General features: G+C 43.3%; 1 protein-coding gene across 3 annotated transcripts in view; it reads right to left on the minus strand.

Annotated features, from left to right (window-relative positions):
- METAP1D (methionyl aminopeptidase type 1D, mitochondrial) overlaps positions 1–11,791 on the minus strand; it is a 102,239-nt gene extending 90,448 nt beyond the window's left edge. For 2 of the 3 annotated variants that reach the window (XM_035135303.2, XM_060281118.1), the window contains exon 1: positions 11,648–11,790. In XM_035135303.2, the coding sequence (XP_034991194.2) occupies positions 11,648–11,696 (49 nt within the window). In that variant the 5' untranslated portion in view covers positions 11,697–11,790. Of the gene's footprint in view, positions 1–11,647 lie in introns of all 3 variants that reach the window. The other variant, XM_035135296.2, reaches the window with a different exon arrangement.
- Between the last annotated feature and the right edge of the window lie 12,450 nt (positions 11,792–24,241).

A 24,241-nucleotide genomic window follows, 5' to 3' on the forward strand; every position in this document is an offset into this window, starting at 1 on the left:
CGAGTACGTCAGACCAACACGGCTACCTACCTGTAACTAGCCCTCTGGAAACTGTAAATGTAAATGATTAAGAATAAAAATGGATTGGCCCTATCAACTTAACAGCCACCCCCTAGTGTCCCAAGAGACATTATATAAAACAAGTCCAACCTCGGTAGGTTGTGGACTCTCTTTCCTTGGAGGTTTTTAAGCAGAGGCTGGATGGCCATCGGTCATGGATGCTTTAGCTGAGATTCCTGCATTGCAGGGACTTGGTCTTTATGCCCCTTCCAACTCTACAATTCTATGATTCTATAAATTCCCAGACTAGAGGATTTTATTAAACAATAGTCAAGATGGGTAAGCAATATTGCCAGGTTACTCAAGTGGAAGCTTCTTTTGATTTAGCTATGTTTTTGAAAGCCAGTTTTAAATGAATTCCCTCAGCCATTCCTGAAGTTTACATATTTACCATAGATAAATTTCTATCTATTTCTTACATTTTATTGCAGGGGGGGGGGTTAAAACCATTAGCAAATGAAAGAGAGAAGTTATTGTTAAGTGTTCTCAGCAACTGCAAGCTTTTAATTCTGCACCTGTTAATCCACTCGAGAACGGCATATAAAATACTATTTAACATTTTTATAGCACTTTTCATCTTCAAAGAACTTTGCAAATGCAAACTAATTAACCTGCCAAAAGAAGTAAGTATTACCTCTCTTTTGTGGCTGCAGGTTAAATTGTTTTGTCTGCTAACACCCAGTATGCATTTCAAGATCAGAAGCCGGTGGTTTCTGGTCCTTGATCCCATGCTCATGAATTTCTCTCACACACACATGGGTTGAGGGCGAATACCCCAGTTCCAAGAACTGGGGATTTATAGCTCACTCCTATACAGAGTTAAACATGCTTAAGCCCACTGACTTAACTAGCATTAAATGCACTAAACACCCCCTGTGAACAGACATCTAGCAATCCCTGTTATTGTGTGTGAGGGCGTCTCATTGAGTTTCCTCATCTTACATCACCAACCACTTCTGAAACGGGTAAATTAAAAACCGAAGCAGCTTGCTAAGCAGCAAATAGCCCTGGATAGCTCAGTTGGTTAGAGTACGGTGCTGATAATGCCAAGGTTGCTGGTTCAATCCCACCATGAGACAGCTGCATATTCCTGCATTGCAAGGGGTTGGACAAGATGATCCTCAGGGATTTTTTTCCAACTCTACAATTCTATGATTATATGACATAAGGCTTGCAATTTGCAGAGAGTGGTTGAGGGGAAAAAGAGAACAAGTGAGAGGGATTGAAATAATAATAATAATAATAATAATAATAATAATAATAATATATTATTTATACACTGTAAATCTGGCTGGGTTTCCCCAGCCACTCTGGGCGGCTTCCAACAAAATATTAAAATACTATAGTCTGTTAAACATCAAAAGCTTCCCTAAACAGGGCTGCCTTCAGATGTCTTCTAAGAGTCTGATAGTTGTTTTTCTCTTTGACATCTGGTAGGAGGGCATTCCACAGGTCGGGTGCCACTACCGAGAAGGCCCTCTGCCTGGTTCCCTGTAACTTGGATTCTCGCAGTGAGGGAACCGTCAGAAGGCCCTCGGCACTGGACCTCAGTGTCCGGGCAGAACGATGGGGGTGGAGACACTCCTTCAGGTATACTGGGCTGAGGCCGTTTAGGGCTTTAAAGGTCAGCACCAACACTTTGAATTGTGCTCGGAAACGTACTGGGAGCCAATGTAGGTCTTTCAAGACCAGTGTTATGTGGTCTCAGCGGCCGCTCCCAGTCACCAGTCCAGCTGCTGCATTCTGGATTAGTTGGTAGTTTCCGGGTCACCTTCAAAGGTAGCCCCATATAGAGTGCATTGCAGTAGTCCAAGCGAGAGATAACCAGAGCATGCACCACTCTGGCGAGACAGTCTGCGGCAGGTAGGGTCTCAGCCTGCGTACCAGATGGAGCTGGTAAACAGCTGCCCTGGACACAGAATTGACCTGCGCCTCCATGGACAGCTGTGAGTCCAAAATGACTCCCAGGCTGCGCACCTGAGGAAGTCCTGATGAGCATATCTAGTTCCCTATGAGGCCCTCTGAATCATGGCCATAGAGGGAATCTAGATGACATCTAATTCAAACCATTATTAATCCAAGCCAGATACAATCAGCAGAATAATGCACAAATTTTACTGAAATGGATGGAGCTCCCATACATTTCAGTGGGGCCGATTCAGGAGAATTGAATAGTGACTTGCCACTCAATCAATATCTATAGTATACCAACTTTAACATATTAACATATGAGATGCTATAACACAGAGTACAGTTAAGCATGGCACATTATGTAGGATAAACATAATTTTTTGAAACAATCCCAAAACTTAAGCATAAAGTTACTATATGAAAAAGGAAATGTTGGGAAGGGTATTTATTGATTTATAGTTGTTAGAAGCCTCATAAACAAGTCATCTATTTTAAAAACATAACAATTATACAGTGAAATCCACAATAAGTCTTAAAAAGCCAAACCAGAATACAGCCCAAACAGACAGATCAACACAGTAACATACAAATGGTCCAGGGTTAAGAGATAAGATTTTAAAGCAGACAAAATTCACTCAAACTGCTGGAATGAGATGTATTATCTTAATGTTGGTGTTAATTTCTATCAGAGTTAAAAATAAATAAAAATGGTGCTAAACATGAGCTATGTTTTCCTTAGCCACTATTATCAGATCATCTTTAAACAGCATCTGCATCTTTAATGGCTTGTATTCGTTCAAATTAAGAGAGTCTTTCTACCTGAAATAAATGATCAATAACTGAAAAAAGGATTTCATTGGGGTGATGTGTAATTGCTTGAGCTCATAATGCTGCGTACGTAACAAGCACAAAGAGAACGCACAAAGAGAATGCTTGAACACAGTTTTCTTTCAACTCCCTTGGGAATCCCAGCACTATAAGTCTTGAATTCCTTAACACAAGGGATCATGTTCATCACTTACAACAGGGCATATCTGGGCCTAGGTCCAGGTAGTCTGCTTGTCTAACTCTGATGAAATATCGGCGCCACCAGGTAACAGTAGTGGTCAGAAAACCTGCCAGAAGCTTGTAACTGAAGACTAAAAAATGAAAATAGCAGACTGCCTTAACGAAAGGACTTCTTTCTGCGGCATGCAATAACTGCAAGATACAGACCATGTAGACCAAAGGCAAATCGTTCTGCACGTTCACATATGGTAATGTAATACAGTAGTTGGGATTATTAAAAGCTCACAACATATACAATGGTACTTGATTTTTTTAAAAAACAAAAAAACAACCGGACATTCTGGGACAGTTAGAAAAGTAGCTATTTTGGGGTCCCAAGAAGTAGAACCAATGAAGAAAAGAAAGATTAACGGAGAACACTTACTCCTCTTCTTTATTTTGGTGAAATAAAGGACTCATAATTATATTGCCTATTTGGTGAGGTTGGCTGATTGATGTTAGAGCTTATCTGCATACAATGGGCTGCATTTAACAAAGTGGGACTTCCTCTCCCTGGACACAAACCACCCCCACCCCCACCCCCAAAAAACTGCTCTGGGGTGGGGTGGGTGGGGAGAAAGGATGTCCCATCTCAGTCCACCCAGCTCCCTTAAAAGGGCTAGCAACACTTTTACTTAAGATGTGATGTGTAGTAAGATACTGCAAGTTTAACCAAACATATTTAACCAAACATTTGAATATTCAGTGGTACCTCTACTTACAAATTTAATGCGTTCCGAACGCACATTCGTAAGTCGGAAAAAAATGTAAGTCGAATCCCATAGGAATGCATTGGGAGAAAAAATTCGTAAGTCGAAGCAACCCTATCTAAAAATTTGTAAGTAGAAACAATCCTATCTAAACAGCATCCAAGATGGAGGACAGAGCTCCATTCGTAAGTAGAAACATTCGTAAGTCGAGTCATTCGTAAGTAGAGGTACCACTCTATTAACGTTAGATAACAACACGATATTAAAAGCCAACTTAAACAAGGGAAAAAATAATCTAGCCTTTAAAGCTGCCCAAACTGCAATAAACAGGCAAATAATTTGTATTATGTGCTACAGGTGGTTTCTTTTTGGCTGCAATATCGAGTCTGGATTCAGCAGTCTCTTTCTATATGTGTCTGACAGATCTTAAGCTTCAGGCAACCTATCATCCAACTCCAACTGAACAGTCCAAGCACAGGACTTGGTTAAGCATTTAGAAGCCTTTGCCTGTGAAATGCCCACCTAATCAGTGTTAGAAACTCAGATATATAAGCTAGGCACCAAATAGCTACTTCAACCAGGGTTGCAGTTGCCTAGCTGCCATTTTTGGGCCAGATGGCTCAAAAGTCGTATTTTTCAATATGACTTTTTGGTTCCTGAAATTCATTCCTACTGCGCAGGTAAAATTTAATGGATAGAATTCTACAGGGTGTGTTGCTAGTGTGTGAAAACAATCAAGATCCAAGGATCTCCAGGCATGCACCTCCAGATGGTAGATGAAGTGTAGGTGGGTTTCCACGAGGCAAGACACAGTGATAACAGCAAGAACCTTTATTGAATTAACAGAACTGGACAACAGGGGCAAAGCAACTGCTTATATACATTTATGAAGGTCTGGGCCACACCCACTCCCAAAGTGATTGGCTGTCTAAACTTCCAAGCTGCGAATCATGACTCAGAGTTTAAGGGCCAATGGCAGAGGCCCAAATCCTGAAATGTTCTGTGATTGGATATCATGTATCGAATCAGAACACAGAGGCTCAGAATCCTTAGTCCAGACTCAAGCTCAGGCAAACACAGACCACTGAATACGTAACAGTGGAGATGTCAGGCACCATCTTGGCACCCAGAAACCTTCACTTGGTCGCAAGTGGCCGATAGCCAGGTGCAAAATGTGCCTGATGCCTGGTGAATTTCAAACACTGTGCCTAATCTGCTTTAGAATGATGAGCAAGGCTGAGACTACCGTGACTGCTGCCCACTCAGCAAGAAAGGAAAACAGGAAGGGTTAAGGTGTAGCAAAAGTTCAGAACAGTTAAAAAAATCAACCAAAACTCCCAACTTTTCACCCTTTCTACCCAAACACTTCATGTCATAGGATATAATAAAAATGTTTGGGGGAAACTATAAGGCCTGCGAATCAACAGCCATTTTTAAAAAATACAGTGCTAGCTGAATACAGATTTGAATTAATTATTTTTTCACAGTCAAGATGTAATAATAAGGTTCCATTTTCAGCTATTATTTCAGGGCCCAGAATAAAGTAGAGCCGTCCTTTGATCCATTAGCCAAAGACTTCAACTATGATCAGTGTCTACGATTCTGTCTGAAGGTTTGGACCTTTAGCTTTCATGTTTGCTATTAAACCACAGAAATGATACCAGAGGACGGTCAAAGGGACTAGGAACATCACAACAGATTCTGCGCTGAGGGGAAAGCATGGTAACACTAGGCCCATGGCAACTATGCAGGAGTTTGAGCCCACATTGCTGATTTCAGTGGGACTCTTCCGTCCCCCCCTCCCAAGTTCGTGTACTTTCGTTGCCTTCTGCATCACTCTTAAAACACATTTACTTACGTGAATGCGTTGAGGGCTGCAGTCTTAATACTGATTGCAATCAATTTAGGATCAAGCAGTGTACAGTATCTGTTTCTTCACGCCTCTTTTCTAAAGTATCAGTACGTTCCATTTCCATATTGGAGCATGGACAATTATGCCATTTTGAAGAGGGCAAATTTATTCTTTGGCAAAAAGAAATCCTGCAAATCAGACACTATTGTTGTATTCATTTGCAAATGCATAAAGGCTCCAATCCTGTATACACTTACACAGAAGTAGGAGCCATTGAATTCAGCAGGACTTGCTTCTGAGTTAGACATGCACACAATTGTGTTGTCTGTGCTTAATCACTGGAACAAAAATTATGTCAGCATAATCCTATCATTGAATTACACCTGCTGGGGAAGAAGGGAAATGACACTATGACACACACAAACACCCCACTCTGGCAAAGCGCACCAGGATAGTGAATCTACACTAGTCTGGTGACTCCCTTGCACTAGCAGAGACTAGCACCAGCAAGAGAAGTGGGAAAAAGTGAGGCGTGGCAAATGAGAAGTGTAGTTCAGAGCCTATGCTCCCTCACGGCTCATACACATTTATACCCACAGTGTAACACTGCCCTAATAAAGCTAAATTCAGGTAGGTAGCCATGTTGGTCTGACGCAGTCGAAATATATAAAAAAATAAAAAAGTGTCCAGTAGCACCTTAGAGACCAACTAAATTTGTTCTGGGTATAAGCTTTCGTGTGCATGCACACTTTTTCAGATACAGCTGCAGAGGTGGAAGAAAGTTCCTAGGCCTCAACTTCCTTTGGGAGGAATTCTTTACAGGATAGTGAAGATGTTTGTGATCTAGGATGTGTGTGTGTGGCGGGAGGGGGTGTTCTCTCACTTCATTATGAATATTTTAGCCATGTGACTTCAGCAGACCCTTATATATAGTGGGAGGGTGGGGTGGGGTTTTTCTCAGGAGGGTAGTAGGAGATGGAGCTGTATACCTGAAGGAGCGTCTCCACCTCCATCGTTCAGCCCGGACACTGAGATCCAGCACCGAGGGCCTTCTGGCGGTTCCCTCATTGCGAGAAGTGAGGTTACAGGGAACCAGACAGAGGGCCTTCTCGGTAGTGGCACCCGCCCTGTGGAACGCCCTCCAGCAGATGTCAAGGCAATAAGCAACTATTTTACTTTTAAAAGACAACTGAAGGCTTTTAGGGAAGTTTTTAATGTTTGATGCTGTATTGCTTTTAATATTCGGTTGGAAGCCGCCCAGAGTGGCTGGGGAAACCCAGCCAGATGGGCGGGGTATAAATAATATATTATTATTATTATTATTATTATTATTATTATTATTATTAGGGTGATTGACTCAATGGGTATGGTAAACTTGTTGACGACTGTAAGGGGGAGAGATTATAGAGAACCCCCCCCCCTCTCATCAGGAGCAGTTCGTCCCCAAGCAGCCATGAAAGTGCGGGGTCTGAAGGGGCTAGTCAGGAAACGGAGAGAGAGTTACAGGTCTCTGGCAGCATGGGAGAGCCCCTGCTCCACAGGCGGGAAGAGAGAGAGGCGGGAAGGGGGGACAGGGGAAAAGCGGATCATAGACCCTTTCCCCCGGCACCGGAATTAAGGAGGAGGAGAAAGGGGAGGAGATTCACTGTCCCGAGGCTTTTATGTTGGTCAAAGTCGCGTAAAGGGGCAGTGCCGGATTCTGAAACAGAATGAGAAGACATGAAACCGACAGCTCACTACACTGTAAATAACGTGCACCAATAAAGACTTTTAAAAGACAAGTATGTGGAAGGTCGTTACTCAGGAGTAGCCGTAACAACCTCTGACAATGACTGTTTTTTGTAGTAATAAAGGTAAAACACTCTCCTTTTAAAAGTGCACAGAGAGCCTCACTACATCCCTGCTTTTGCCTCCAAAGCCACAGATGGTAGGAAAACAATCACATCACACTGACAGCTATGCAAGACGCAGCAATTGCAAGATTTCATATATCATGGTGTGCTTCATGTTACTCTACCCCAATGTCTTTAGCACTATGAGCATACAAGTATAGATTGCTGATGGAGAAACATTACACAAAGGAGGAATCTTTCACAAACAACTAGCATCCAACAGCCAAAAAAAATAAATAAAGCACAGATGAGTAATGTATCTCTTCCCAGAACCCTAACAGAGGGCACAACACTGGGAACATTTCCTGTACGGGATCGTTGTTTTGCAATGTATCTACATATAGTACAGGTCCAGTTTTACAAAAGCAACTGCCAAGCATGTACAGGCTCCTGGCACAGAAAAGCACTCATGAATGTTACGATACGGGACACTTCCCCCTTCCTAATGGCAGGAATTGTTGAAAGTGCTGTACAGTAAAAAAAGGGGGGGGGGAAGTAATGCAGAAGTCTCACTCATAATAAGGTTCTGCTTGATATTCTAATATTACAAAGCCCCCTACGAACTGTATAAATCCATGCAGGGACTATTATTAAAAATACAACCTAGAAATGCATACTGAGTGTGACTACGTGACTTTTAACTTCTTCTTCTTTTGCAGTAAATCAAAATTTAAACAACCTTCCCCTCCATTTTCCTTTTTGAGCCACAGAAGAGATCACCTTGCACGAGTATGAACACAGAGGCAAGAAGAAATTGACTGAATAAGTGACTTCTTCTCATAAACATGATTATTTTCTTATAGGTCAACATCCTGAGCCTTTTTGTTCAAGAAGTCACAAATGAGAAGAAAAAAATTATAGCCTTCCTATTTGTTTTTGGACTTCAAATATAAAATCAAGCGTTTATCCAGGAACTGAATATTTCTGAAGATTGAGAGCCACTTACACGAAGATGCGAAGAGTGCCTGCTTCGTAATGATTTAGCTTTTCAAAATCAGTAAATCAGTGCACATAAGGATACTGCAGTCTCTCGTGCCCCTTTAAGATAGTTTTCAACGGGCATTATCCTGATTTTTTTGTTATTAGCAATGGGAGTGTCACCCTGATGCAATTATTGCTAATACTTGAGAGCTGTTCCAATGCATAATTAGAACATTTACAATCTACTACAATAGCATAATCAATCCCGCCAGTGTAGACTATAACAGTGCCTTAGACCAGCCTTCCCCAAGCTGGTGCCCTCTGGAGGTTTACTAGTTCTATTGTTTTATTTATAGCTATTATTATTCTCCAAGGAGCTCAAGGTGGCATACAAGCTTCTCCCCCTCTCCATTTTAGTCTCACAACAGCCTTGTGAGGTAGGTTAAGCTGAGAGATAGTGAAGGGCCCAAAGTCACCCCATGTGGCTCCATGTGGCTGAGAATCCCCAGGTCCTAGTCCACCTACAACTCCCATCAGTTTCACCCAGCATGGCTGACGATAAGGGATGATGGGAGTTGTAATCCAATAGATTTGGAGGGCATCCAGTTGGGGAAGGCCAGCCTAGAACGATAACCACCATTTTGCACCATTATTTAAGGCGAGGGAGTTAGTTCAGCAAAGGCCTTCTTCCTTTCGGCCTTCCAAATTGTCCCTGAAGCTAGGGCTCCGATCCAGAGACTTAGCTTTGCTCGTAAAGCTCTTCTGCAAACAATTGGGGGGGGAGCTAGTTGCAACTGACCAAAAAAACCAAGCCCACCCCTTGCTCCAGGTTGGATTGAGTGGAGGTGTCCCTTTGCTCAGCTTTGCAGGAGGAAGCACTCTCTCACTGGTTACTGTTAATGAAAAAGTACAATGATCTCTGTCAGAATCAATCTCCTACTTCCACCTTCCAATCAGACAGGTGGTATCACTCTGGCAATATCCCTGCCAGCAGAAAGTCCTGAAATGGGACATTCTAAGAATGGAGAAGAGGTGGTGCTGAGCTGGCCCAAGATCCACTGGCATCAGGCGTGATCCAGACCCAGTGGTTGCAGCAACCTGGAGCTGGTGCAGAGATCAGGCCAGGTCCTTCTTCCACATGCCTTCTGCAGAAATGGCATCACTGTCAGGGGTGAGGGTCTGAATTGCACCCAAGTCTTCAATCCTATGCACACTTACCTGAGAATAAGTTTCATTTAACTGATAAGACTTTCTTCCATGTAAGCATGTATATAATTGTGTGATGGCTTAAGTCCTGTTGATTTCAAAAAAAATGTGGGAGTAGCTTTGTATGGACTGGGGCCATGGTATTTAAAGTTTACTGCACAATATGGCAGAACATTTAAGAATTGTACCTCATTTCAAAGGAATTATAGCTTAGCAACTACACCTTGGGTTACAAACGCTTCAGGTTACAGACTCTGCTAAACCAGAAATAGCACCTCAGGTTAAGAACTTTGCTTCAGGATGAGAACAGAAATCGCATGGCGGTGGCATGGCAGCAGCGGGAGGCCCCAATAGCTAAAGTGTTACCTCAGGTTAAGAACAGTTTCAGGTTAAGAACGGACCACCAGAACGAATTAAGTTCTTAACCCGAACTAGTACTAGTAATGGCTGCTTGCTTTTGAATTTTTAAGGTGCTTTTCAATATTTCTACTTCCACAAAGAGCCATTTGAATAAATTTCTTGCCATTATTCCTTTCTAAATTAGTATTCATTGCTCTGCCAGTGCAGTGCTCACAGTTGTTCAAGCTCCTTCTGCTCCCCGCCCCCCAAAAAACCTGTTCACAATGTTTATACATAATTTGCCTGACTTACACAAAATGCTATTCCCTGGCCTGCTAAAATCACAAATGATATATTTATCCCAATCTTATCTGCTTACTTTAAAGATGTGTCTAATCTTGTTATTTCTCCAGTGTAATAAAGTGAAATATAAGCCATGGGGAGACTGTTTGCCCTAACCACACTAGACAAGTTGAAAAAAGCCTGGTTATGTCACTTCTCCTTAGAAATCATATAGGGAGCTGTCCACTTTAAGCAGTAATTCGACAACTAGTTAAAGGCTATTTATGCATATCTTTGGTTTCCAATTTCAATAGACCCAAACATCTGCCACCAACAGGCTAACCACATCTATATTTGTACAAGAACCCCAAGTAGGGACTGTAGTTGAGTGATAAGCACAATCCCTACCATCTTTAGGACATCAGGCTGCCAGGCTCAAAGCAAGCACTGCATTAGGCAAGAAGAACCAAGCATCTGAGTATGGCAGCCTCATATATTTAGTTTATATAGGTAAAGGTAAAGGATCCTTGGGTGGTTAAGTCCAGTCAAAGGCAACTATGGGGTTGCGGCGCTCATCTCGCTTTCAGGCCAAGGGAGCCAGCATTTGTCTACAGACAGCTTTCTGGGTCATGTGGCCAGCATGACTAAACCGCTTCTGGTGCAACAGGACACCGTGACGGAAACCAGAGCACACGGAAATGCTGTTTACCTTCCCACTGCAGCAGTACCTATTTATCTACTTGCACCGGCATGCTTTCAAACTGCTAGGTTGGCAAGAGCTGGGACCCCTTCACGAGGATTTGAACCGCTAACCTTCCAATCGCAAGCCCAAGAGGCTCAGTGGTTTAGACCACAGCGCCACCCGCGTCCCATTCAGTTTATATGAAGGTATGCTAAATCACACTATCATACTGTCACCAGCTTTGAAACAGGGCACTAAAGCTACAGAGAAGAGGTCATAATTCATATTTGTGTTGTTGATGTGATGGTGTGGACTGGAATACCATTTCTCTCCCCCCGCCCCTTCCACTTTCTAGTCAGATAAACTGGGAATCCCAACCTGGGGCTTCACAGCATTGATGCCCATTCCTATACCTGCCTACTCAGAAGTAAATCCTAATGAGTTCAGCGGCGCTCGCTTCCAGGAAAACTGGCACAGCGATACAGCCCAAAACTTTTTTGAACCCGTGGTGCAAAACGGCCAAGTGCCCCCTCACTTGACAAGGAGGGGAGGGAACAACACACATGCTGTATTTATGGTGCACTTCAGAACGAAGGCGGCTTTCCTCCGCATCTTTCCCCTGCCAGGGGTGCGCACTAAGGAGAGAAGCGTGCGCCGTTCCTCTTCCTCTCAGTATAGCCCGCGCTTTCCCCACACACGGGGACACCCCCTTCAGGAACACCACAAGCGCGCATAATTCACCTACCCCTGAACAGCCGCGGAAGCATGTAGGTAAGGCTCCTGGGCGCCGCCATCTTGGACGGACGTGTTGGTCACATGGGCGCGGAGAGCAAAAACTCCCCCCCCGCTCCCCTCCCCTTCGCTTTTAAGGGTCAGGCATCGACCTGGCCAGGAGGGTCAAAGGCGCGCACGGGCGGAGGTGGAACTCTCGGAACCTCCGCTGCGGGGCGCATGCGCACCTCTGGTCCTGTAGCTCAGCGGCAAAGGCAGGTCGCAGGTAAGGTTCAGCGAAGGTGTAGCGTTGCCACCTGTCCTGTATAATAATGTCCCGTGTTTCAATGCAACGTCCTGTATTGATGCAGTTTTGCCCTGTATTTCAGCCCCCCCCCCGCCTAATCCTCTCTCCAAATGCATCATGCATTCATGGGCATAGCCAAGGAGGGGGGGAGAGGGGGCAGCTGCCCCCTCCAAATCAGGAAAAATCAATACAAATCTCAGATTTTGCCCCTCCCTAACAAAAGCTTGCCCCCACTAACAAAAATCCTGGCCACGCCCATGCCTATGTTTGAAAGATCATGCATTTAAGGTTCTGGGTAGCCAAGCCCAGAGAGATTTACAAATTCATGTGTGCCTGTGTGACAAATTCCAGAGGGGCCATCCTGTTCGGCTGCAACAGATTGCTTTGAAGACACTTCAGCACAAGATTTAAAAACAAAAACAAAACACCCCCCCAACCGCCCCACCCTGCATTGTCCTGTATTTTCCCAGGACAAAGGTGGCAAAACAAGTAGCTTGACACCTGTGTGAACAAATGAAAATTGCACAACTCTTGGAGTCAACCACAGAATTGTTTTATATGCACTGCAAAAAACTGTTCTATAGAATTGTAGAGTTGGAATTGTCTTCTTCTTCTTCTTTGGCGATCACTCGGAGCTGAGTAAGATTGTCTTCCATAAACACGGTTTTAACAATGAGTCCGTAAGTGACTGTGGAGGCCAATTCTGGACCCACTCATCCTTCCACAGTGGGGACATTGGTTCCCGGGCGGGAGTTCATCACAGTGTGGATTTGCCAAGCGTGCCTTCCTCTTAGTATGTTTCCCCCTTGCGTTCTGAGTTCGAGTGTCTTCAAAGTCCATGACACCTTTGGTAAAGGCTGTTCTCCAACTGGAGCGCTCGCAGGCCAGCGTTTCCCAGTTGTTGGTGTTTATACTACATTTTTTAAGATTTGCCTTGAGACAGTCTTTAAACCTCTTTTGTTGACCACCAGCATTATGCTTTCCATCTTAAAGTTCAGAATAGAGTAGTTGTTTGGGAAGACGATAATCAGGCATCTGCACAACATGACCAGTCCAACGAAATTGATGTTGAAGAATAATTGCTTCAACACTGGTGATCTTTGCTTCATCCAGTACACTGATATTAGTTCGTCTGTCTTCCCAAGTGATGTGTAAGATTTTTTGGAGAAACCGTTGATGGAATCTTTCGAGAAGTTGGAGATGGCGTTTGTAAGTGGTCCATGTTTCACAAGCATACAGTAAGGTTGGTAGTACAATAGCTTTGTAAACAAGCATTTTGGTTTCCCTGCGAATGTCCTGGCCTTCAAATACTCTGCATCGGGAGAAAGCCACACTTGCAGAGCTCAAGTGATGCTGAATTTCAGCATCAGTGTTGACCCTTGTGGAAAGATAATTGCCAAGGTAGGAGAAGTGATTGACATTTTCCAACGTTACACCATTGAGTTGGATTTGTGGCACTGCAGAGTGGTTATTTTGTACTTGTTGGTGCAGCACTTTAGTTTTTTGGATGTTGAGCGACAGGTCAAGCTTTTCGTAAGCTTCTACGAAGAAGTTGGAATTGTAGGGTTGTTGGAATTGTACAGAGGGCAACCACAGTGCCTGGAGACAATCAGGTCATGTATCCATAGCAGTGACTGGAGGAGGAATGACTGTTGGGAGGAGCACAGACAGAAGAAACACTATGGTGCAAACTGTAGCTCATGCTGTTTTTCTAGAAAAAGAGGTGCTTGAACTCACCATAAACGCCTCCCTTGTTTTTTTATAACGGCAATGGCACCCACCTGAGAGATGCCGGAACTGAGTTCTAGCGAGTTCTGGCTGGGAAAAAAGGCCCTGCCTGTAGCAGCAAAACTGGATGCCTTCATCTGCCCCAGCTGCAACAAAACATGCCTCTCTGGTATCACTCTCTACACGGCCACAGCAGGCGCTGCAACTCTCTTAACAATTTGACTTTACTCATGAAGGTGTACTCTTTCATTGTCTCCTAAGACAAATGAATGCCAGCAAAAATTGAAAGGGACCATGAGGGTCATCTAGGCCAGCTCCCTGCAATGCATAATTTTTTTGCCCAGTGTGCAGCTCGAACCCATGGCCCTGAGATTAAGAGTCTCATGCTCTACCGACTGAGATATGGTGAATGCCAGGCACCCGCAAACTGCGGCTCTCCAGATGTTTTGGCCTACAACTCCCATGATCCCTAGCTAACAGGACCAGTGGTCGGGGGTGATGGGAATTGTAGTCCAAAACAACTGGAGGGCCGAAGTTTGGGGATGCCTGGTGAATGCCCTTCAACTTTGCCAGTTCTTTAAAAAAATTACTAAAGTTATAGCTAATTCCTGCATGCAGGTGGGGATTTTCAGATCGCTGCATTAATTGGCAAAGAGAGGAAAGATCGGGTAACGAGTGACACTTGTCTCAGAGACGTTTGATAGAACAGAATTCTATGGTTTAATAGAGTAATCTGCTTCCCACTTTTTTTTGTTTTGCAACATCCTTTACTTGGCGTTCTAGGTACTTGGCTTCTCCGGGGAAATAGAAGGATGACTTTCTTGAGGAAGGTTGAGTGTGCTTTTGCGGAAAGATAAAATAAAACCTTGCCCCCCCTGGTTTTGCAAGCAGAGATGTGTAAGTTCTCACATTTCTTAATGGCTCCATTGTGGCTGCTTGGCGGGAATCTATTTTCGACAATTATAATGCAGTCGTCTTCGTACCCAAATCAGAACACACTGCAGCTGCCGCTCTAGATGAGCTTTTCTTTGGCACACGCTCGCACGCCCCAAATCAGACTCATTGTTCCAGTTCAGGGGTACAAAAGTGAAAGTCTAAGCATATTTAAGTGAAGGGGGGGGGGGGAGAGAAGCCTAATTGAAGAAGTCAGTGTGACATACTTAGTAAAGTAGAAAACATCAGTTCTGATCATGCTGCGAAATATTTCACCACTGGCTCACAGCTTGTGTCCCATTTCACATTTCCTGTAGTGACAGTTGGAGGCTGCATGCGCTTACATTGTTTGGTTCAGTTTATTAAGTTACTGAAGTATACTGGGTAGTTTCTAGGAAGAAAGATCTTCAAATCAGGGATTCTGTCATGGAATCCCAACAAACATGCACCAGTCCCTCAGTGTAAGAGAACCTCTCCTATTAGTGAGCAGCGTTAGAAATTAGCCAGGTGCTAGGTGCATTTTGCCACTGGTTGCAGGTTCATTTGCAATCACGTGGAGATCTCTGGATGCCAGGTTGGAGGCTGACATCTTCATCTGGCTGGCCTCTCCAGCTTTCTTAAGTAGGTAAGCAGAAGAGCTTATTTATTGCATTCATATCCCACCCTTTTCCTAAGGAGTAAATGATTCACCCCTCTCCTCAGTTAACCCTACAATGACTCTGTGAGGACGTTAAGAGCCTGTGACTGGCTCAAGGTCACCCAGTGATCTTCATGACTGAGTGAGGATTTGAACTCAACAGTCTATCCACTACACTACCCTGGCTTCCTAGAGTATTTCTGCTATGGGGCAGCTATATAAATTAAGTAGGTAAATAAATTTTGTTGTTGTTTAGTCGTTTAGTCGTGTCTGACTCTTCGTGACCCCATGGACCAGAGCACACCAGGCACTCCTGTCTTCCACTGCCTCCCGCAGTTTGGTCAAACTCATGTTCGTAGCTTCGAGAACACTGTCCAACCATCTCGTCCTCTGTCATCCCCTTCTCCTTGTGCCCTCAATCTTTCCCAGTTCCAGGGAGTCTTCTCTTCTCATGAGGTGGCCAAAGTATTGGAGCCTCAGCTTCAGGATCTGTCCTTCCAGTGAGCACTCAGGGCTGATTTCCTTCACAATGGATAGGTTTGATCTTCTTGCAGTCCATGGGACTCTCAAGAGTCTCCTCCAGCACCATAATTCAAAAGCATCAATTCTTCGGCGATCAACCTTCTTTATGGTCCAACTCTTACTTCCATACATCACTACTGGGAAAACCATAGCTTTAACTATACGGACCTTTGTCGGCAAGGTAAATAAACATAGGAGAAAGCAAAATGTCACTTAGAGAAAGATCTGAAATATTTTCCTTGAAGCTTGAATGTTTTATTCTGGATTGTTTTATTTGATTTTTTAATGTGTTGTAAACCACTTTGAGATTTTATTCCTTCAAAATATAAAGTGGTTTAGAAATGAAATCAACAACAACAAATTTCCCCAGAGGGAAAAAAGGCGCCTAAATATTCCATTGTGGCGACAATAACCTAGGTCAGGCATCCCCAAACTGCGGCCCTCCAGATGTTTTGGCCTACAGCTCCCATGATCCCTAGCTAACAGGACCAGTGGTCAGAGAAGATGGGAATTGCAATCCAAAACATCTGGAGGGCCAAAGTTTGGGGATGCCTGACCTAGGTTTAAGGTGCCATTTGGCAATTAGCTTTTGTATCTAAGTTTCCAACAGTGTTGGTGAGGGAATGGCTGTCTGCACAGAGGAAACACTTCTGGTTTTCATTAAGTGAGATGCTTTGAATTGCTTTTAGTAAGCAAAGCAAAGCAGATGCTAAGGGTGGGGAAACAGAGGAGAAAAGTTGCATTTGGGTTGCCATGCACTCCTTAAGCAAGTCTGGAGAACCCTGTCTCGTCATCATTTGCTGAACTTACCATTTTGGTCAGGTTCTTTGTATGGAAGGGGCAGAGCGCCATGGACCTCCCTTGATTTTAGTCAAGTGGGACTAGTGATATTCAGTAGCTCAGTTGGTTGGAGCGTGGTGCTGATAACACCAAGGTTGCAAGATCAATCCTTGTATGGGACAACTGCACATTTCTGCATTGCAGGGGGTTGGACTAGAATCAGGGGTGGCCAACTTCCAAGAGACTGTGATCTACTCACAGAGTTAACAACTGGCAGTGATCTACCCCCTTTTGTGGGGTTCAGGTCAAAGTTGTTGAGCTTTTTTAACGAAGGAAAGCCCTGTTTTTTGGAGTTCATGTAAAAGTTGTTGAGCTTCTTTAGTTAGGAAGGAAGCGATATTGAGCTTTTTTTTTAGGAACGAAAGCCCTGTTTTTGGTGGTTCAGGTCATTTTAGGGGTGCAGGACAAAGGTGTTGAGGTTTTTTTAGGGGAGCCAAAGTTTTTTAGCTTCTTTGGGGGGAGCCACTGATCTACCGGTGATCTACCACAGACATCCAGTGATCTACCGGTAGATCACGATCGACCTGTTGGACATGCCTAGACTAGATGATCCTCAGGGTCCCTTCCAACTCTACAATTCTATGATTTCTAATATCATCTCCCACTGTTTCTTCAAAAGTATTTCACTTCTCACTCATGCAGCCCTTCTGCTTTTTAAACATACTGCCCCACCTTTTCTTTCACTTAGTCAATACATTTTAGATTCGATTGCCCCCTCCACCTCCGTGAAAAATGCTTAATAATCAGGGTTTCCCCCCCCCCCCCAACAAAAAAGCAACTGCCCAGTGGGTGGGGAGTTTAAAAACTAGACATTTGCTTATTGCAATGTGCTTGGAACAAAGGTGGCAGATGCTGAATCTCCACCCCCTCCCTTTCCATTGAACCAAATTTCATTTATGTTTGCTCTAATCTACTCTAACGGTGCAGAGCAGTCTTAACCAGGGCGCATTCTTCGTATTTGAGGCACGTTAACTGCATTACATTTCCCCTGATCACCAGCAGAAGAAAAGATCCAGCTGCTGCGGGAACAGAGAGCCCACAGCTCTGCTCTCTTTGCTGTCACCCAGACTTTCTCTCTGTCTTCTCTCCTGTCCCCTGACCTCCCTGCGCACTCCCACCCCAAGACAATGGGCATGGTACGCGTAGGAAATAGTGTCAAGGCTCAGGCCTCTGTCACTGGATAATTGATTCCATTAAAAAAAGATGATCTTCACTGGAACTGGATGCAAATCAATTGCCCCCCTTCCCAAAGAAAAAAACACCAACCTTCCCAGTAGTTTGTAATATTTCAAAAATGTGCAAAAGCTTCGCCGTGGTTGGGTAGAGCTGTAGCTGCTTAGAACACATGCATGCAGAAATATGTGAAATAACTAAGCAAGTGTTAGAAGTCACCCCAGAACTGGCCTTACTAAACATCTTCCAAGATAACAATGCCCACTCACATCATAAAGAGCTTATAACCCACCTACTCTCAGCAGCCAGAAGCATCATAGCCAGACACTGGAGAGACCTGTCAGGAGTAAGCACGGACCAATGGTATCAGATAGTACAGGAAACAGTCTTATTAGAAAAACTAACCAATAAACTGAAACTGACATGGGGACAAATAGAAGAAGATGCCGGCAGATGAAGCTGATAGAATTTATGGAACTGTCTGAACTGACTGGGAGAATCTGAGAGCAGGGAAAAAGAGTCGGTGGAAGAAGATTGGAAGAAATTTAAGACTTATTTGGAAAAGAATTATAAGATCAAAAACAGATAACAAGGGAAGTGGAAGTACAAAGAGGCTGAAGAAGCATTTAGATTTAGTAAGAAGGGAACAAGTTTGAATGTACAATAATTATTAAGATTTCTAGATCCAAAAGATATTTTGAAATATTGGGAATGTGTGGTTAAAGGGGATCAAGAAGAATATTTATAATAAGTACATTAGAAGAAGAAATGAGGTAAGAAGTAGAGAGTGCTACAATAGATATAGACACGTGGAAGGGGGGGAAGGAGGAAGTCGAGAGAGCAAGAAATATATTTGAGTAATGTTAAAGAAATGTTTTTTCTATCTTTTTCTTTTTTGTTATTTTTTCCTTTTTTTTGGTATTTTTGTATTTGTTATAAAACCAATAAAAATATATTTAAAAAAAACAAATAGAAGAAGATGCCTTCACCCTGGTATGGTCCCCCTTTTATCACATACACAGCCCAACAAGACAACGGCAAGAATCCACCGGCAGCATACGAATCTGGCTAACCTGATTCAAAAACACACACACACACACCGCTCACAAAAACAAATCTCACTACAGCCAACCAAAGACACCCAACCACACTACCCCAACCTCTCTCACCACCAAGGAAATACAAGTGAATTGTAAGAAAACCCATACAACACAAAACCCCACACATACACTAAGTCAGGGGTCAACAAACTTTTCAGCAGGGGGCCAGTCCACTGTCCCTCAGACCTTGTGGGGGGCTGAACTATATTTTCTTTTTTTTGGGGGGGGGGAAATGGAACGAATTCCTATGCCCCACAAATAACCCAGAGATGCATTTTAAATAAAAGGACACATTCTATTCATGTAAAAACATGCTGATTCCCGGACTGTCCGTGGGCCGGATTTAGAAGGCGATTGGGCCGCATCCGGCCCCCGGGCCTTAGTTTGGGGGACCCCTGCACTAAGTAGAAGAATAGAAGCATAACTACCCGACCCCACTGTAACGAATTGACATAGTTTTATTTTATTTCTTTTTTAGCCTGGCTTTGCAAGGGTTAAACCCACATCCAGCCTGTGATTGACTGGACATTCTAATGGAGGCAGGTCTGCTTGGAGCTTACAAGGAGGAAGGAGCCGTTTTGTCCGTTGGAGAGCGCAAGGGAGTGGGAATGTGGGTGGTTGCAGGGTCAGGATAACGGAGGGTTTAGATGAGGAATAAGCAAGTTCCATGTTACGTGTTTGACAATAATAACTTATGACAGTAATGAAGCTTGTACACGCATGAATCTTTAACGCAACCATTATGAACTTGAGTTAGTAAACTTTCATCTTTTATGTGCCAAGGAGAAATCGTCTTTCTTATTTCTACCACGGTATCAAAAACAGTATAGGTGGAGGCTCTTTAAAGGACAAAAACTTCCCTTTAAGAGTGGCGTCGATAGTTTGTGTCCTTGAGTAACACACTATAGGCTGAAGCGGTGTGTCACTAAGTTGCCTAAGCGGATAGGCAAGCTTTTAGAGTGAGGGATTTCAAGCTGAGGGAATCTCCTCCCTGGGGACAAAGGGGTTAGTTGCACAAACAGCTTCGATAAGATACCTGGCCACGTGTGTTGGAAGCAAACTCCACTTACTAATAAACCCAAGATTGAAGAGGGGTTTATAAATGATCTGTAGGGAAATAGGGAGGTGGATTTTGCCTCAGGATTCCCTAGGAGTTCCTTTAGTAAGTGAGAGAGAAGATGGGTTCCGTAGGTGCTCTTCTGAAAATAGAGTAAGAGGGGCAACCATCACACCGTCTTAGCGTTGGGTAGAAGGGATCCGTTGCACCCACCACTTACCATTCCCCCTTTCCCCCTCTTTTCTTCCTAACCTAACCCTGTATGTAACACTGATGTCTCGCAACAAATGAAACTGATCTGTGGAGAACAACTTGAACAAAGAGACAACACATGTATTTTTGTAAACTAAGAAACTAAGAAACGGTCCAGGAGTGGGAGGAAAAAATGATAGACTATTTGAAGATGGCAAAACTAACGGCAATAATTAGGAATGTACCGAAGGGGAAAATAATGAAGGAATGGGAATATGTACAGAACTACTTGGAAAGCGAAAAAATAAAAAAACAATTTAATGGCGTGCTTAGACTGAAAATATGAGAGGTGAGGTTGAACTTATAGACATTAAGAAGAAAGGAAGACGTGGGAAAGTAATAATTATAGCAAGAGAAAACGGATATGGTAAGGAAAGCGTGCTGTAAATAACGGGAGGTAACCTTTTGTTTATCTGTTTTATGTTTTTCTCCCTTTTTTACCCTTTTTGTATGTTACATTTTGCTTTTGTTATAATTTGTTTTGTTTTGTACGAAGACGGAGTTTAATATTAGTTGATTACTTTAGTATATGATTTATGTAAGGTTTATATGGTCTATATGATTTTGCGAATGTGTTTTTTGCTAAATTTTCTTTGATGTTCTGCTTTTGTTAAATGTTTTTCTTTTGACTCTATTTCTTTTTGTCCTATTTTTTTTCTTTTTTCCTGTAAATATCTTTGAAAGTTTTGTAACTTTTAATAACTAAATAAAGCCTATTTTAAACATTAAAAAAAAGAAAAAGAAAAACTTCAATAAAAACATGTTTTTCTAAAGAAAAAAAAAAGAACATATGGATGCTTAGTCAGAGAACAAATTCACCGAGTTCAAAAGGAGAACTGCCAGGAAGCGGGACCGGGAGGGCAACAGCGAATTGCCCAATGCGAACTGGAAAATTTACAGAAAAATCACATCATTTCACTGCTTGGGACCAGAATGCCTGGACTGCTTTTCTCCAGGTGGGCTTTCTCTCACACTTCTTTGGGTGCACCTGCTCTGAGGTGCTCCCAGGAAGGAAATTCAGCACTGGCCAGTTTGGGGTGGGTAATTTCTGATGGGAGTGTAAGGCTACCGACCATGATGCTCTCCTTCCACTTTTCAGAAGTAGCATGCCTCTGAATACAAGTGGCGTTTTGCTCAGGTCCTGCTTATGGGCTCCCCATAGGCAAACTGGTTGGCCACTGCAAGAAGAGGATGTAGGATTAGATGAGCCACTGGCCCATCAGTGTTATTATAGTACCGTAGGTCAAGCAGAGATGGGGAACCTGTGGAGCTGGAGATATTGTGGGATTCCAGCATGACCAGTGATCGGCGATTATGGGAACCACAATCCAGGAACACCCAGAGGACTTCAGATAACCCACCCCACTTTGGTTACTGGAGTAATGTAAGACATGAACCATGATCTGCTCTTCCAGAGAATGTAACAAAGATGTTATAACCATGGGGAAATGATGAATATGCCTTACCAAACTGTAACTATATCAGGAGACCAATTATTCTTTCTCCCCCCCTTTTAAGTAGCCCACACAAGACTGACTTTAGCTGGCCGCTGTGAGGTGTTCCTCCATCTTATACCATTGCCCAGTCCTATATAATCTAATCCTGAGCATTTATTATTCTCCCTTTTCTTTGCATTCAGACCTCATGTGGCCTTCCTGTGTGTTTAATCTAACCTGCATTGCAACAGAATGAACCATTCTGGCTATGTTGATTTACCACAACTCAAGATGAGTTCAGGCCGGAGAGTTCCAATCTATTAAAAAGAAGGGAAATAACTTCAAACTGAATGTAAACAAACGAACTTTGGAAAAGACTACATGAATCGAAAGTGGAGACACGATATGTATTTTTCTTTGTTACACAAGAAAATCTTTAATAAAAACGATGGCTAAGCAATCATTTGTAGTATTACACTGAATTAATTGCAGGAGAAAGGGGTGGACTTGTTTTGCTCGTGTTTTCCCCCATATCCACAAATATTGCAGTTTAAAATAAATAGGAAGGGGTGGGTTTTCAAATACTTGCAATGTTGTTTTGTGTTAACCCCTTAATACATACCTGAAAGCAACCACTGAATTGCCCCTACTGAATTGACCGCAGGGGTCAGCAACCTTTTTCAGACGTGGGCCGGCCCATCGTCTCTCAGACCATGTGGTGGGCTGGACTATATTTTGGAGGAAAAAATGAACGAATTCTTATGCCCTACAAATAACCCAGAGATGTACACAACCACGCAGCAACATCTTCAATCATCAAATTGTAGAGTTGGAAGGGATCTCAGGGGGTCATCTAGTCCAACCCTCTGCAGTGCAGGACCCTCGTGTTCTACTATCAATGCAAACTTGGGTGGTCTCACATGAATTGACAACAGACAGAAGCCACATCTTCTTTGGGCGCATTCAAGACCTTTTCCTGCCACAGCACATCACGTCCTGCTTTTGCAATTCCCCAGAGTGCAAAATGAGGCCTGCCATGTGGCAATTGGGTGGGTGGGTGGGACTGCTGTTAGAGAAACAGGCAGCCAGGACTGCCTTGAGAATGCAGAGCTAGTTATATGGTACTCTGGATCCAAGCCAGTATCAATGCCACTTCTACGAACCATGCGTCTCATGTCATCACCATACACATGAATAGCAATCTCAGTTTTGAGTGCTGCTGCTTTTGTTGCCAAAACAGCACCACCCATGCCAAGAGGGAGGATGTATCAGCAGACTTGGGAGAGCCCCAGAATTTGCAGATGGTTGCATAGGTCTTTAGGGGAGGCGGGGAAACAAAGGAGAGGAAAAACTCAAAACAGCCCAATTGAAGACTGAACATATTTTTGGGTGGTTGTTAAGAAACAGGAAAGTTAACCTCATCATCATCATCATCGACATTTATTGCATTAGCCATAGACCATGGCATCATTCAGAAAAATAACAAAAGGGAAAACAGCAATAATAACCATAAAAATAATCAGGCACCACACATACAATATAATCCACGGTCACAACTACTAAGATGGTTTGTTGCATAAAATATAATAGCAGAAGATTCTCTAGTAAAATGTGCCAAATTAAATATCCGAATCCCCTTTGCAGTTGACAGCTATTTTATCTAATTCTTTCCTCTTTATCTAATTCTTCTTAGCTGCCATTGCATAGAGTGCTACTTTATACGTTACAAAGTCATCAGTATCGCTCAGCAGCCATTTCGCCCTTTCCACCCTATTCAAGTGAGTTCCATTCAGAAATGGGTTTTATGAATCAGTCTCTTGGGTCTATATATAACGGGAACTGCAATAAGAGGTGGCACAGGTCCTCCACACAGACAAAGTCATTCTTCATAATGTACTTTGCCGTAGCGTCCACCCAACACCGCCGAGGGCATCGACTGGAATCGTAATTCTCTGAAAGCGATTCTAAGCATGGCAAGTGGGAGCTTTGACAGGTAACTGGCCCAGGTAAGGAAAGGTAACCTGAACTACACACTGCAACCTGTTTTTGCAGCTTCCACTCAAGAGACGGAATCTGCATTGAATAGCACAAGGGCTTAGAGAAAGTGGATCTACTCTAGCAAATCTTGGGAAAGAGGAAATATGAAGAACACACACATTGTACTGAAGATGGAGATGCAGCCCTGCTTATTAAGTCTACATCACTCACTCGTGACTGTCTTAGGATGTGACCTTGACTCTGTGTTTTGGAGACTTACTGGTAGGTAAAGAGGACACCGCCCAATCTGTGGCCTCAGCACTGCCAGTACTACTGTCTTGTCTTAAATGCAGCTCCTTGGGACTAAGGAAAAGAAGGTAGAATCTAAATCAATGAAAGGTCGCGCTTTTTGCAGAGAAGCCCTTTAGTGGTGTTTTCTTCAAGGAGAGGTCAGCAAGGCAAAGTGTAGCATAATTTCCATCTAGGCCTGAGCATTCCTGTTCCTTATGGAGGGCAGGAGAACTTAATCCCGTGAGCAAAGGAAGAAGACAGCAAAACAAGTCATCATCATTAAAGATGTGTCAAACACATCTTTTTAAAGACCATGCACACGCACATTCACAATTTACTGTTTTAGTGATTTCTCATGGTTTTTATTGATCTTAT

This window comes from Zootoca vivipara, chromosome 1 (genome assembly GCF_963506605.1).
Source record: "Zootoca vivipara chromosome 1, rZooViv1.1, whole genome shotgun sequence".
Taxonomy (NCBI): domain Eukaryota; kingdom Metazoa; phylum Chordata; class Lepidosauria; order Squamata; family Lacertidae; genus Zootoca; species Zootoca vivipara.